Genomic DNA, 13,189 nt, shown 5'->3' with positions numbered 1-13,189 from the left:
GACGGCCTGCGGCTCTCCCCACCCTCCTGTTCCTGACAGGCACTGCTGGCCCTCCAGACCCTTCCAAACGCTGCCCCATCCCTCAGTCTTCTGGGCCCTTCCCAATCCCGATGTGTCTCCCTCTTTGCACTCTCATGACTTTCCCCCTGGGCTCTCCCTGTACTCTAGCACCAGGGTTCTCCTCACTGGGCGTATTTTATTTCCTCACCTCCCTGTTTTGTCACTTGAAATCTCTTTGTTTCGCTCTCTCTCTATTCTCTGAATTTTAGCATTTACATGTCATTTCCTCAGTTTCCAAACTCTGAATTGTTAATCCTCAGTTACTGGGCATTTAACAGATCCAGAATTCAGTTTGCTCCTGGTCCACAGCCCATGGCTCTGGCCCCCAGGGCCTCAGGCAGGGAGGGGGCTGTGAGCAGGGACAGCCCTGGGGAGCTGGGGGGTGGAAGGAGCTGTGTCTTTGGCCCTGTGCTAGGGGCTGGCACACGTCAGTGGCTGTGCAGCCAGGCTGGGCTGTGGGCCCAGGAAGCTCTGCAGGTCGCACTGCACATGGGGGCAGAGGAGGGGCAGGAGGAGTAGACACAATAGTGTCTGGATTTACTGCTGTACATCAGGCCATGGCTAGACAACCTCCCTCCCCCCACCGCCCCCCCCCCCGACCCCCGATGTGCTGGGAAATGCAGGATGCTTGTGAGCTCTTCCCTGAGCACTGAACTCCCCTCCCACGGCCACAGTCAGGGGAAAGAAGCAAAACGTTCTAACTGCCGCTGAGACTGACACATTGATAGAATCTGAACTTCAGTTACCTTCTTGTACAGGTGGCGCAGAACTTCCCAGCCCTGGAAACACAGAGTCAGAGATGAGAGCTCGTCTGAACAAGCACATTAACAGAAATTAGCGTTGTAGAGAGGGAGGCCACTCGTCCGGGATTTAAATGGACCCTCCTCTGTTTGAGAGGTTTGTCCACTGTTCAGCACAGGGTCTAAAATGGATGTGATTTTGTCCAGTGTTGGATGGGGGACATCACTCCGCCCCCTCCATCTCTGAAAAATGGCGTCCCCCATGTGGCATAACCTCACACGCACCATCACCCCAATGTGGATGGGGTGGCACGGGGGGGCCCCAAACTAATCCTGACAGTCTGGAAATGTCCAGCATTCTGGGAAAGACTGAGTGGCTCCTTATGTGTATAAAATGTTACACTGGGAAAAAGATACGTTCTAGAATTCAGCATAAAGTAAACAATCCCCAAATACACGTGTGAGCATTTCTCTGTCAGTGGCTACAATTTTAACAGACTCTTTTTTCCTTAGCAGAATTTCTATCACTTTTATAATTATTAATAATAAATTAGCCTTTCCCTTCTGACACTCTGAAGTGACATTGCCAGCCTGCTACCAAAGACCTGGTCCGGCTGCCATTCATGTCGCTGGCCAGTCTCCCCCAGAATTCAATGGGAGGCCTGAGGCATGAAGGGGAATTCTGAAAGAGATGGGAGCAGGATTGAATTGAGAATAATTCAGAAAAACAGAATTGAGGGATAGTTTCCCTCACCCAACCCAGCAGTGCTAACTGACCCGCCACCCAGGACTCTGGCGGCAGGGCCAGTGCAAGGATGTTTCACGCCCTAGGCGAAACTTACACCTTGCGGCCTCCCCCATCCCTGAGCCCCTGCCCTGAGACCCCTCTCCGTGGCAGCTCCCCCCCACCGCCCTGAGGCGCCCCCCCCCCGCGGCAGCTCCCCATCCCCCATCCTCCACCCTGAGGCACCCCCACCCCGGCTCACCCCTGCTCCATGCACGAGCACCCCAAGCACGCCATCGCTGCTTCACTTCTCCCGTGTCCCAGGCTTGCGGCGCCAATCAGCTTAGGCGCCGCAAGCCTGGGAGACGGGAGAGGTGAAGCAGCCACGGCGTGCTTGGGGAGGAGGCAGGGCAGGGGTGAGCTCAGGCGAGGAGTTCCTCTGTGTGCACCCCCCCCCACACTTGCTGCAGGCGGCCTTCCCCGCGCTTCCCTGCCCCAGCTCCCTCTGCCTAAATGCTGGCGGCGACTGGGGCGGCTGAAGATCCCGCCACCACAGTCACTGCCAAAGAAAATGGCGCCCCCCAAATCCTAGCGCCCTAGGCGACTGCCTAGGTCGCCTAAATGGTTGCACCAGCCCTGCTTGTACCCTCCCCCAACCCTCTCCTCCCGCACCTCCCCACTTCCCCTCTTCTCCCGCAACCCTCCTGATACACCCTCTCCTCCTCCACGAGTACATCACACTCCACTTCTCTGCCAGTGTAGAGCTCCCAAGTGCCGCCACAGCCGATCCTCTGAGTGAACCCTCTTTACTAGATCCCCATCCCTTTCCGGGTACAAGGTTTGAGGGTTAGTCCCTATACCTTCCATGTGCATTTGGAGCACTAAAGATGGGGTTTTGCGGGGGCGAGATTTATACTGAAGTGAAAGAAAAATAGGAGAAACGGTTTGATCCCCACTGCAAGTGTAAACAGGGATTGCTGTGGTGAACGAGGTGGTCACGTTTGGGGGGGCAGCCCAGGGCTGGGGCAGCAGGGGGAGGGCACTGGTTGTGGGGGGAGAGCCCAGAGCTGGGGTGGGGGGCAGCCAAAATTTTTTTTGCTTGGGTGGCAAAAAACCTAGAGCCGGGCCCTGCTCCCAGAGCCTCCAGCCCCATCAGGGCCTCTAACAGTATCTCGCTGAGAATCCCCTGAGCTGCTAGTGTGCACAAACAAACTCAGACACCCAAAATCACACTGTTGGCCACACAAACCTTTGAGTCTTTTCACCTTAGTACAGAGCCATCCCTGCCCCAAAGAGCTAGTGCAAAACGTTAACTGCATGAGAAAACGGGACAGGAAATCTCAGGGCAGGGGAGCTTTGGATATCGATGCAATAGGAGCTGAGGTTACCTGGGCAGACGACATTTCTTCTCCAGTCTGAAACCAAAAACAGAGAGGGATGAGAACTCAGCTGAGCAAATGCAGCAACACCAGGGCTCTGGGATGAAGAGCAGCTGGTTTAAGCTGAACCCAGGCAAGAGCAAAGTGATTCAGAAGCAAGGACACATTTTGAAGAACTAGATGAGACTCCCCCCTTCATTCCATTGAATTTCTACAGCCCCATTCACCAAAGTCAAGGTGCAAAGACTCGGGTCCTATGTGACCCTTCACTAGGTCTAGGTGACCAGGTAGCATCAGTGTCTAAACATCCCAGCTCACTAGGAAACTCTGCATCTTCCTGTGGGCAAGGGTCTGGCCACAGTGATCCCTGCCTCTGCCGCTGCCAGGCTGGGTTACTGCAGATCACTGAATCCACAGCTGAGTGTGAAGGCTCCAGTTGGTACATAATGCAGCTGCCGGCCTTCTCCAGGGCTTAGGCCACAGTGACACATCAGGCCCATGTTCCAGTCCCCTCACTGGCTCCCAGTCCCCTTCTGAGGCTAGTTTAAGGCCTTGGTTTTAATCTGCAAATCAATTAAAGAATCCAGCCCCAGGGGAAGCTGTTTGTGAGATGTCCAGGTAGGAGGCTACAGAGGCAGAGCATTGTATGGGGCACCCAGGTTGCAGGGTGGGGGTGACACAGCCACCCCTTAGTCTGGATTGTACCCTGGGTATATCACAGTTACACCCTAAAGTAAAGCTCACTGGCTAAGCAGGGGATAGGGATGCCAAAACCCAGTGAAAAATCAGAGCGGGTGGGGACAGGTGTTCCTGCCTGACGCTATGAATTCCCCTTCGAGAGCCCTAGGTACCATTTGACCTTCCCCTCCCCTCCCCCGTGTTTAAAGCCAGAGCTGATTGGACTCCATGGAGAGTCTCCAACCCTACCCCACCTCTTCCCAACCCTGCTCCGCCCTCTAATTCCACTCCCTTCCCCAAATCCCCACCACTGTTCTGCCCCGACCCACCTCATTCCACCCCCTACCCCAAGTCCCAGGCCCCACCCTGCCTTTTCCTCACCTGCTCCCCCAGGTGTGCCACATCTCTGCTTCTCCCCCTCCTTCCCAGAGCATCCTGAGTGCCTTGAAACAGCTGTTTTGCAGCAGGCAGGAGGCACTGGGAGGGAGGGGGAAGAGTTGGCCAGCGAGGCTGCCAGTAGGTGAAATGCGCTGGGGGGAGGGGGGAGCTTGGCTGTAGGTGGGTGGTAATTCCGCCGCCCCAAGCAGGGCGGCGCGCCGCGCCGCTCGTGCTGCCGTTCGCGGTCCCGCGGCTCCGGGGGACCTCCTGCAGACATGCCTGCAGAGGGTCCGGTGGTCCCGCGGCTCCAGTGGAGCATCGGCAGGCATGACTGCAGGAGGTCCACCCGAGCCGCGGGACCAGTGCACCCTCCGCAGTCATGCCTGCGGGAGGTCCGCTGCTCCCGGGGCTCTGGTGGACCTACCACAGGCATGACTGCGGAAGGTCCGCCGGAGCCGCCTGCCGCCCTCCCGGTAAAATGGCGCGCTGGGCTCTGGAGCCGGCCCTGGGTGCAGAGCACCCGCTAACTTTCTCTGTGGGTGCTCCGGGGCTATCCGCACCTATGGCAGTGGTGACAGTGATAGCAGTACCAGCAGCAGTCCAGTTGTAGATATGGAGCCTTGCTCAGTGCTCCCCCTCCCTCCCCCACACGTGCTTTTCAGGGGTGGGAGGTGAAGCCATGTGAGGGCACCTCTGAACTTGCCTGATTAAGAGCAACCAACTGTGAGTGGGCTGCAGTGGCGGGAGAGGGCAATGGTGTGTTACAGGTTGTTCACTCATTGGATTTTCACACAGCAAGGTGGGAAACTGAGACAAAGGACATTGCCCAATGTACTGTGGGGTGGGTGTTTGCTTAGGGTTACATGCTTTCGAATCATGGCCGTGGTGTTTTCCCAGAACAATGCTGGGGTCCTTTTGCCTTGTAATACAAGTTTCCTTTTGTTACACCCAGACTCAGGGCGGGTGAGTGGGACATCTTGTCTCTTGTCCTGTGTCTACATCAGCACTTTTGTAAGTAAAACTATTGTCAGTCAGGGTGTGAAAAAAGCATGTCCCTGACCAATATTAGTTTCACTGACAAAAGCACCAGTGTGGACAGTGACGTAGCTACTGCCGCTCATTGGGGACGGTTTAATTACGCTGGTGGGAGGTCGGCACAGAGTGGCCACATGGGAGACCCAATTGCAGGGCAGCTGCAGTGGTACAGCTGTGCCACTATAAGCCTTAAAGAGATCCAGGAATTACATTTTCCCAGATTATTGAGCGGGGTCTCAAGTTTTTTCTGGTTTGTATTGCTAAGAGGAACTCTTGACATTGAACCCAGCCCATGTGCTGCCGACTCCACCTGGCAGAAGGGTGAGAGATCAATAGATCCAGAGATAGTTTCAACACTACAGAAAAGGCTGCATTCGAGAAATAGAAACACTTACTAAGTTCTCTTTGAAGATTATCTAGGTAACATAGAATCAGAAACAAATGCTAATTAAGTGCATCTCTTCAAGGATGGAATCAACCCCAGCCCAGCATCATGCAGCCTTGCCTATCCCTCACAAACCCATTGATCCAGGCTATGGTCAGGGAAACAACTGAGGTCTGGGGAGAAGAGTCTCCTTCCAACATAAGAACATAAAAACGGCCATACCGGGTCAGACCAAAGGTCCATCTAACCCAGTATCCTGTCTACCAACAGTGGCCAATGCCAGGTGCCCTAGAGGCAGTGAACCTAACAGGTAATGATCAAGTGATCTCTCTCCTGCCATCCATCTCCACCCTCTGACAAACATTGGCAGGGCACGGAGCACCTGTAAAGTCCCATAGGATGTGGTTACACAGCAACTGAATACCCCCAATTGATCCATGTCAGCTAACTAGGCTCACAAGACATGGGCTGGGGGCCTGTAAAATTGGGGTGTAGACGTTTGGGCTCATTTTGTGCCTACACTAGAGTAAAGTATCAAAAATAATTGATTATCTGCATGGACTTAGTTCTGAAAGTTTTGAATTCCTTAGGGAATTAGGAACCTAAATACCTTTAAAAAACTGGCCCTAACTTCCATTGATTTCAATGGGCATTCGGTGTCCAAATACCTTTAAAAAGCTGCCCTTAGAGCCCAATCCCGGTTCCTTGCAGATTACATGTTCCCATTGACTTTGCTGGGAGCGTTCGGTGTGCATGGAATGTAATATTGGGCCCTAAAATTATCAACATTATTCTGTTAGTGTTGGATCCTACACGCATTGAAATCCAAGGCACAGCTCTAATTGATGGTAGTGGTGCAGCATCAGGGCTTTCATGTTTTTCTCATTTAAAAGAATAAAACATGAGGAGACAAATTTGTATGAAGTTTTCCTTGTTGGAGAAAAGAGCACAACACTTACCGATTTCTGTATCACGTTTCCCTAAAAAAACCAGCAGAAATAATATAAATTATGATTAGGAACATTTTTCTCTTGGATATACGATTGTTTGAGTTTTGTGAAAGTTGGACATTGTGTATAACTTTTCATATTACCTGGGGGGGGGCAGTGGGGAATTTATCAGGCTTAATTTCATCCCAATTTCCTTTTAAAATTAAATGAAAAAATGAACAACTCCTCCTCAAACATAATTACACACAAGATCCATGTTGGACCAAATTATTTACTCATCAGATGAGGCAAGAGGACATTTGAGGGCACAGAGTCCTCCTGGTCCCCCACGTCATGGTGCCTCCAGCACCATGTGGATTTCACCCTCAGAGAAGATACATTTCAAAGAACATTTTCTTTCTAATTTCCTCTTACCCACATACTGAATACGTATCAATACATTATCACTGATATTTCATGTGATTTTCAAATTGATCTCTCTTTAATAATAATCATCATAAATAATAGAACAGCAATCAACTTAACAGAAAAGGTTCTATGTGGAGAAAAATTGAACTTACTGATTTCTCCAAGATGTTTCCCTAAAGAAACGAAATAAAGCAAACAGATGTAAATACAAGTTATTTAAGAATATTTTCAGTTCATGGAGATTTAAAGGAGTGTTTTCATGATATGAACACCTGGCCCCTAAATACCAAACATTTCATTCATGTTTTACTAACCATGTGTCCACACTAGAGTTAAGTGTCCAACAGTAACTGACTATTTTCAAGGATTTAGAAATACAGCAACACCAGGGCTCTGGGATGAAGAGCAGCTGGTTTAAGATGAATCCAGGCAAGAGCAAAGTGATTGAGAAGCAGGGACACATTTTGAAGAACTAGATGAGACTCTCCCCTTCATTCCATTGAATTTGTACAGCCCCCATTCACAAACCCATTGATCCAGGCTATTGGCAGGGAAACAACTGAGGTCTGGGGAGAAGAGTCTCTTTCCAACCCATAGGCAGGGCGCGGAGCACCAGCAATGTCCTATAGGGTGTGGCTACACAGTAACTGAATACCCCCAATTGACCCATGTCAGCTAACTAGGCTCACAAGACATGGAGTGGGGGCCTGTAAAATTGGGGTGTAGACGTTTGGGCTCATTTTGTGTCTACCCTAGAGTAAAGCATCAAAAAATAACTGATTATCTGCATGGACTTAGTTCTGAAAGTTTTGAATTCCTTAGGGAATTACGGCCAGATTTTTAAAAGGTATTGAGGTTTCTAAGTCCCATTGATTTCAGTTGGCATTAGGTGTCCAAATACCTTTAAAAAGCTGTCCTTAGAGCCCATTCTCGGTTACTTGCAGATTACATGTTCCCATTCACTTTGCTGGGAGCGTTAGGTGTGCACGGAATGTAATATTGGGCCCTAAAATTATCAACATTATTCTGCTAGTGAAGTGACTTGTGCATTTAGTGTTGGATCCTCCACTCATTGAAATCCAAGGCACAGCTCTAATTGATGGTAGTGGTGCAGCATCAGGGCATTCCTGTTTTTCTCATTTAAAAAATAAAACACGAGGAGACAAATTTGTACAAAGTTTTCCTTGTTGGAGAAAAGGGCACAACACTTACCGATTTCTGTATCACGTTTCCCTAAAAACAGAAATAAAATATAAATTATTATTAGGAGCATTTTTCTCTTGGATATACGGTTGTCTGACTTTTGTGAAAGTTGAACATTGTATATAGCTTTTCATATTACCTTTTGGAGTGAAATTTATCAGACTTAATCTCATCCCAATTTCCCTTTAACACTAAATGAAAAAATAAACGACTCCTCCTCAGATATAATTACACACAAGATCCATGTTGGACCAAATTATTTACTTGTCTGATGAGGCAAGAGGACATTTGAGGGCACAAAGTCCTCTTGGTCCCCCATGTCATGGTGCCTCCAGCACCATGTGGATTTCACCCTCAGAGAAGATACATTTCAAAGAACATTTTCTTTCTGCTTTCTTCTTACCCACATACTGAATTATTATCAATACATTATCACTGATATTTCATGTGATTTTCAAATTGAGATCTCTTTAATAATCATGATCATCATAAATAAGAAAACAGCAAACAACTTAATGGAAAAGGTTCTATGTGGAGAAAAATTGAACGTACTGATTTCTCCAAGATGTTTCCCTATAGAAACGAAATAAAGCAAACAGATGTAAATACAAATTATTTAAGAATATTTTCAGTTAATGGAGATTTAAAGGAGTGTTTTCATGATATGAATGCCTGGCCCCTAAATACCAAACATTTCATTCATGTTTTATTAACCATGTGGTGACACAAGTGTTAGGCGTCCAACTGTAACTGACTATTTACAATTCTGGAAGTTTTGAATTCCTTATAGAATTAGGCTCCTAAATGTCTTGAAAGATCAGACCCTAACTCCCACTGATTTCAGTGAGAGTTAGCTGACCATATACCTTTAAAAATCTAGCCATTAGAGCCCAATTCCTTGCATTATCTCTCACACTCCCATTGTCTTTGCTTGGAGCTCTGGGGGTGCAGACTGGAATTTCTGGCCCTCAAATTATCAGCATGATTGTTTTAGTGATAGGACTTGTGCATTCAGTGCTTGATCCTACACTCATTGAAGTCAATGACAAAGATCTAACTGATGCAGTAACTGGGCTTTCATCTTTTTCTGGTTAAAATACTCCACCCAAAAAATTTCATAAATAAACAAAGAAATACCCTTATGAGGAGACAAATTTGTACAAAAGTTTTACTTGTTGGAGGAGAGAGCATGATATTTACAGATTTCTATATCCTGTTCCATCAAAAATAAACAGAAATAAATATAAATTCTTATTAGGAGCATTTTTGCCTTTGGTTATACAGTTGTCTGCATTTCGTGAAAGTTGCACAGTGATTATACAGTTCATGAGCCTTTGATGGGTTTCATATTCTCAACACCAGGAGAAAAAAGTTTTCCCTTCTCTGGCCTGGTCTACACTACGACTTTATATCAAATTTAGCAGCGTTAAACCAAATGAACCCTGCACCCGTCCACACAACACAGCCCTTTATATTGATATAAAGGGCTCTTAACACCGATATCCATAATCCTCCTCGATGAAAGGAGTAGTGCTGAAATCGGTATTGCCATTTCAGATTAGGGTTATTCATGCATTCTTTATTACTTCATCACACAAATGGGGGGATAACTGCCTCTCTGGTTCTTTAGTAGGCTTGCCTGATATTCTAGGCAGGACTGTCTCTACCTTTAGACAAAATGTAAAGAAGGGAATGACCTCAGGAGTCATTCCCATTTTTGTCCATGTGCCCCTGGCCGACCTCACCGAGGCCATCCAGGAGCACCCATGACAGCAGCAGACAGTACAATAGGACTGGTAACCGTCTCTGCTAACTTGTAAAGGCAAGTGAATGCTGCTGTGTAGCACTGCAGTACCGCGTTTGTCAGCAGCATCCAGTACACATACGGTGAGAGTGAAAAAAAGGCTAAACAGGCTCCATGGTTGCTGTGCTATGGCATCTGCCAGGGCAATCCAGATAAACGGGCGCAAAATGATTGTCTGCCGTTGCTTTCACAGAGGAAGGATTGAGTGACGACATTTACCCTGAATCACCCGCGACACTGTTTTTGCCCCATCATGCATCTCAACCCAGAATTCCAATGGGTGGGGGAGACTGTGGAAACTATGGGATAGCTACAGGATAGCTACCCACAGTGCAATGCTCTGGAAATCGACACTGGCCTCGGTACATGGATGCACACCTGAATTAATGTGCTTAGTGTGGCTGCGTGCACTCGACTTTATACAATCTGTATCCAAATACCAGTTTCTATAAAATTGGAATAATCCTGTAGTGTAGACATACCCTTAATCTCTGACTTATTGTTTCTCACCATTGTCAGAACACAGGTTCAGGCTCAGAGCTCATGTCTATTCAGACCCCTCTTTTCTACTGTGTATATTTTTTTAATATTACCTATTGCGATGAAATTTGCCAGGCTTTGTCTCATTCCAATTTCTTTTCAACATTAAATGAAATCACAGATAACTGCTCCCAAAATAAAATCACAACAATCGTTATGGGGACTCAACTCTGTACAAAATATTTACTTCTCAGAGGAGGGAAAAAGACATTAACTAATTCCCACAGTCCATGGGGACCGAGGAGGGAATAACTGCACAGCTGGGTGGGAAATGGTCAGAAAAGAGTGAGGAGCAGAGAAGGTTTTGGATCAATCTTCCCTCCACCCCTTCCCCAAATGCTCCATTTAGCTTAACTGAGGCAGTTCTGGGGGAGAAATATTCTGTGCCTGTAAAGGGCTGGTGCAGATCACTGCCTCCTGGAGCAAATGGGAACCTTAGTAACGTTTCCTTCCCTGTGCTGCTGGGGGGAGCGCAGTGCAGGTCGGTGCTTCCCCTGCTTGGCCTAGTATAAAATTTAATTCTTCCCTTTTTTCATTCATTAGAAGAAAATTTCTTGTTAATTTCACTAAATTTTGCCATGATGTTTACCTTTCATTTTAAATAGATAAAGAGTGAGGCCAATGAAACAAACACAGAAAACTGGGAGAATCACACTCAGAGCCACCATCCATGGATTCGCCCTTGGGAAAAAGAAATCTGAAAAATAAACCCCACAGGATTTACATTAGTTTGGAAACAGGAACAACGCTATTTTTTTCTCTATTGCATATAACTATGTAAATAGTCCCCAGCAGGACATATGTGAGATAGGAGTGAAAACATGACCCCCTCTCTGCTACACAAAAAACCGAAGCCTGATTTTAAAAATTACTCCAACCAACACAACTTTAGCACTGATTAACCTGTGAATAAACAGGCCTGGTTTGATTCATGGTATTCAGAGCTTCATTGAGTTCAGGGGCAAATTCTCTGCTCACAAAACAGCACTGACTTCAGTGGAGTTATGGCAGTAAACAATTTGCTCCTCACTGTTCAGCAGCATTCAGAAATTGCAAGAGTATTTTAGTGAGTCACTAATAATTTCCCCAATTATTTCAATGAATTATAATTGCAATTAATCCAAACATTAAGTGCTGAAAATTGATTCATCTTCTTGTGCCGTTCTTGTGTTTAAATCATCTAGCCAGGGTGGGCATTTCAAACATGCCTAAGGCCTTCTCCACACAGGATTTGTGCACTGCTTTAGTGAAATTGGTGTAACACTCATGCAGTTATCGTTACATTGATTCCACAGCTGACCATATATCAGGACTGCCCCAATGTAACTAAACTGATTGACAAGACTTTAAATTGTAAATCAGCTGAATAGTGTCCTTTCTCCATTTAGTATAAATCAGAAAGGAACTGACTTAAGCTAAAAACATAGGACACTCTGAAACTGAAATAAGAGCATTCAAACAAGAGGTTTCATCAATAACTCAGTAGCTAATCAGTGCAGCTTGCATGTGTAAACAAAAGCAAAGTGAGTTATGAGCACAACTCCCACTGAATGTCAGCGGAAACAAGCCCACATAATTTTGGTGACATTTCACTTATTGAAAAGGTAGCAAACAAACCATAGTGTACAAATTCACAAAATCACTGTGGTGAAGTTAAGTTTTTAGGAACAAACTCTTTCAAGGTTTGGTGAATATTTCTTCTCAAAATCATACTATTTTTTTAAGAAAGATTTTCAGGAGTATCAGAGTTAAGATTAAATTTACATGAAACCCAAAACTCTGATAATTCTGAATCTTCAAAATTAAGGCAATCAGATTGCCTGAGTTGTGACCTGTTAAGGTACCAGTTTCTGAACTTCTTTGTTTTTATGTAGGTTGTAAAATATGCACAAAAGATGCTTCAGTTCTTTGTTTGGTATGTTTTGTTTTGTTTCTGATTAAGGTGATTTAAGCGTGTGGGTTTAGCTGGTAACTGACCTGCTATATAAACTGTTGATTCCTTTTCTTGATTGAGAACGGTGTTCCTGATCCAACAGGACAGGTTCTGGTTTGAACGTTCTTTTATAATAATAGAATTTTCTGTTTCAAACAGGCCACTATCCCCTAGGGATTTTGCTTCAGACAGTGATGGTAATTCTTGCCCACTGCGATCTCTCCATAGCACCTTGGGCTCTGGGTACCACCCAGCCGACTGACAAACCACCCGGATCCCTCCATCCTGGTGACTCTCCACAGAGATGAGAGGATTGGAGCCCAAAGCTAGAAGAAAATTACATAAATGTGTGACAAATCAATGGGGCAACTTAACAGCTAAAAGGATGAGTGAGAGATTGTGGATCCTTTACTCCCACTAGAGATCACTTGATCACATAGAAGGGATAAATGAACACTGGAACTTCTGAATTCCCAATACCCATGGACACAGGAAAAGATGTGAACAAATATTTAAAATAATTTCACTGAGTGAGAGATATTGTCCTCTCTACCCAAGAGAAGTGGAGCACTGAACACATTTGGAGATCTGGTCACTTCATTTAAATACCTAGTGGGATATGAATTTTTCAGAAAGCCAGTTTTTAGTATATTGGATAAACATTTTGTTTGTTCTATTTTTAAATAAATAAATAAATAAATCTAACTGGCTCTATGGTTCCTGTGTCAGAGCAGCAGGGGACAAATGCTTGGACTCATCCACTAACGGTAAATACATAATGTCTCCCTCCCTCACCACCATCTTTATGTGGCCTCAGCCAATTAGAAAGCTACAACTGATTTTGACTGCACCCCAACTAACTACCTGTAATGACCACATCAGAAGGCCTATAAACCTGGCAATCCCACCTTAGCCTCGCCTCAGAATGACTGCAGAGAAATTGGAAGACCACAGGCTGTCCACACTTGAAAG

General features: G+C 46.2%; 1 protein-coding gene across 1 annotated transcript in view; it reads right to left on the bottom strand.

Moving 5' to 3' along the window:
• Nucleotides 1-471: 471 nt before the first annotated feature.
• LOC123346647 (butyrophilin subfamily 3 member A2-like) overlaps nt 472-13,189 on the bottom strand; it is a 122,869-nt gene continuing 110,151 nt past the window's right edge. The window contains exons 9-11 of the mRNA XM_044984123.1: nt 2,913-2,939; nt 807-871; nt 472-543 (exon numbers count right to left, since the gene is read on the bottom strand). Coding sequence (XP_044840058.1) covers nt 472-543; nt 807-871; nt 2,913-2,939 — 164 coding nt within the window. The remainder of the gene's footprint in view (nt 544-806; nt 872-2,912; nt 2,940-13,189) is intronic.

The sequence above is a fragment of the Mauremys mutica genome, chromosome 12 (genome assembly GCF_020497125.1).
Source record: "Mauremys mutica isolate MM-2020 ecotype Southern chromosome 12, ASM2049712v1, whole genome shotgun sequence".
Taxonomy (NCBI): Eukaryota; Metazoa; Chordata; order Testudines; family Geoemydidae; genus Mauremys; species Mauremys mutica.
Note: the sequence above shows the minus strand (reverse complement) of the source record. Positions and strands in the feature narration are given on the sequence as shown.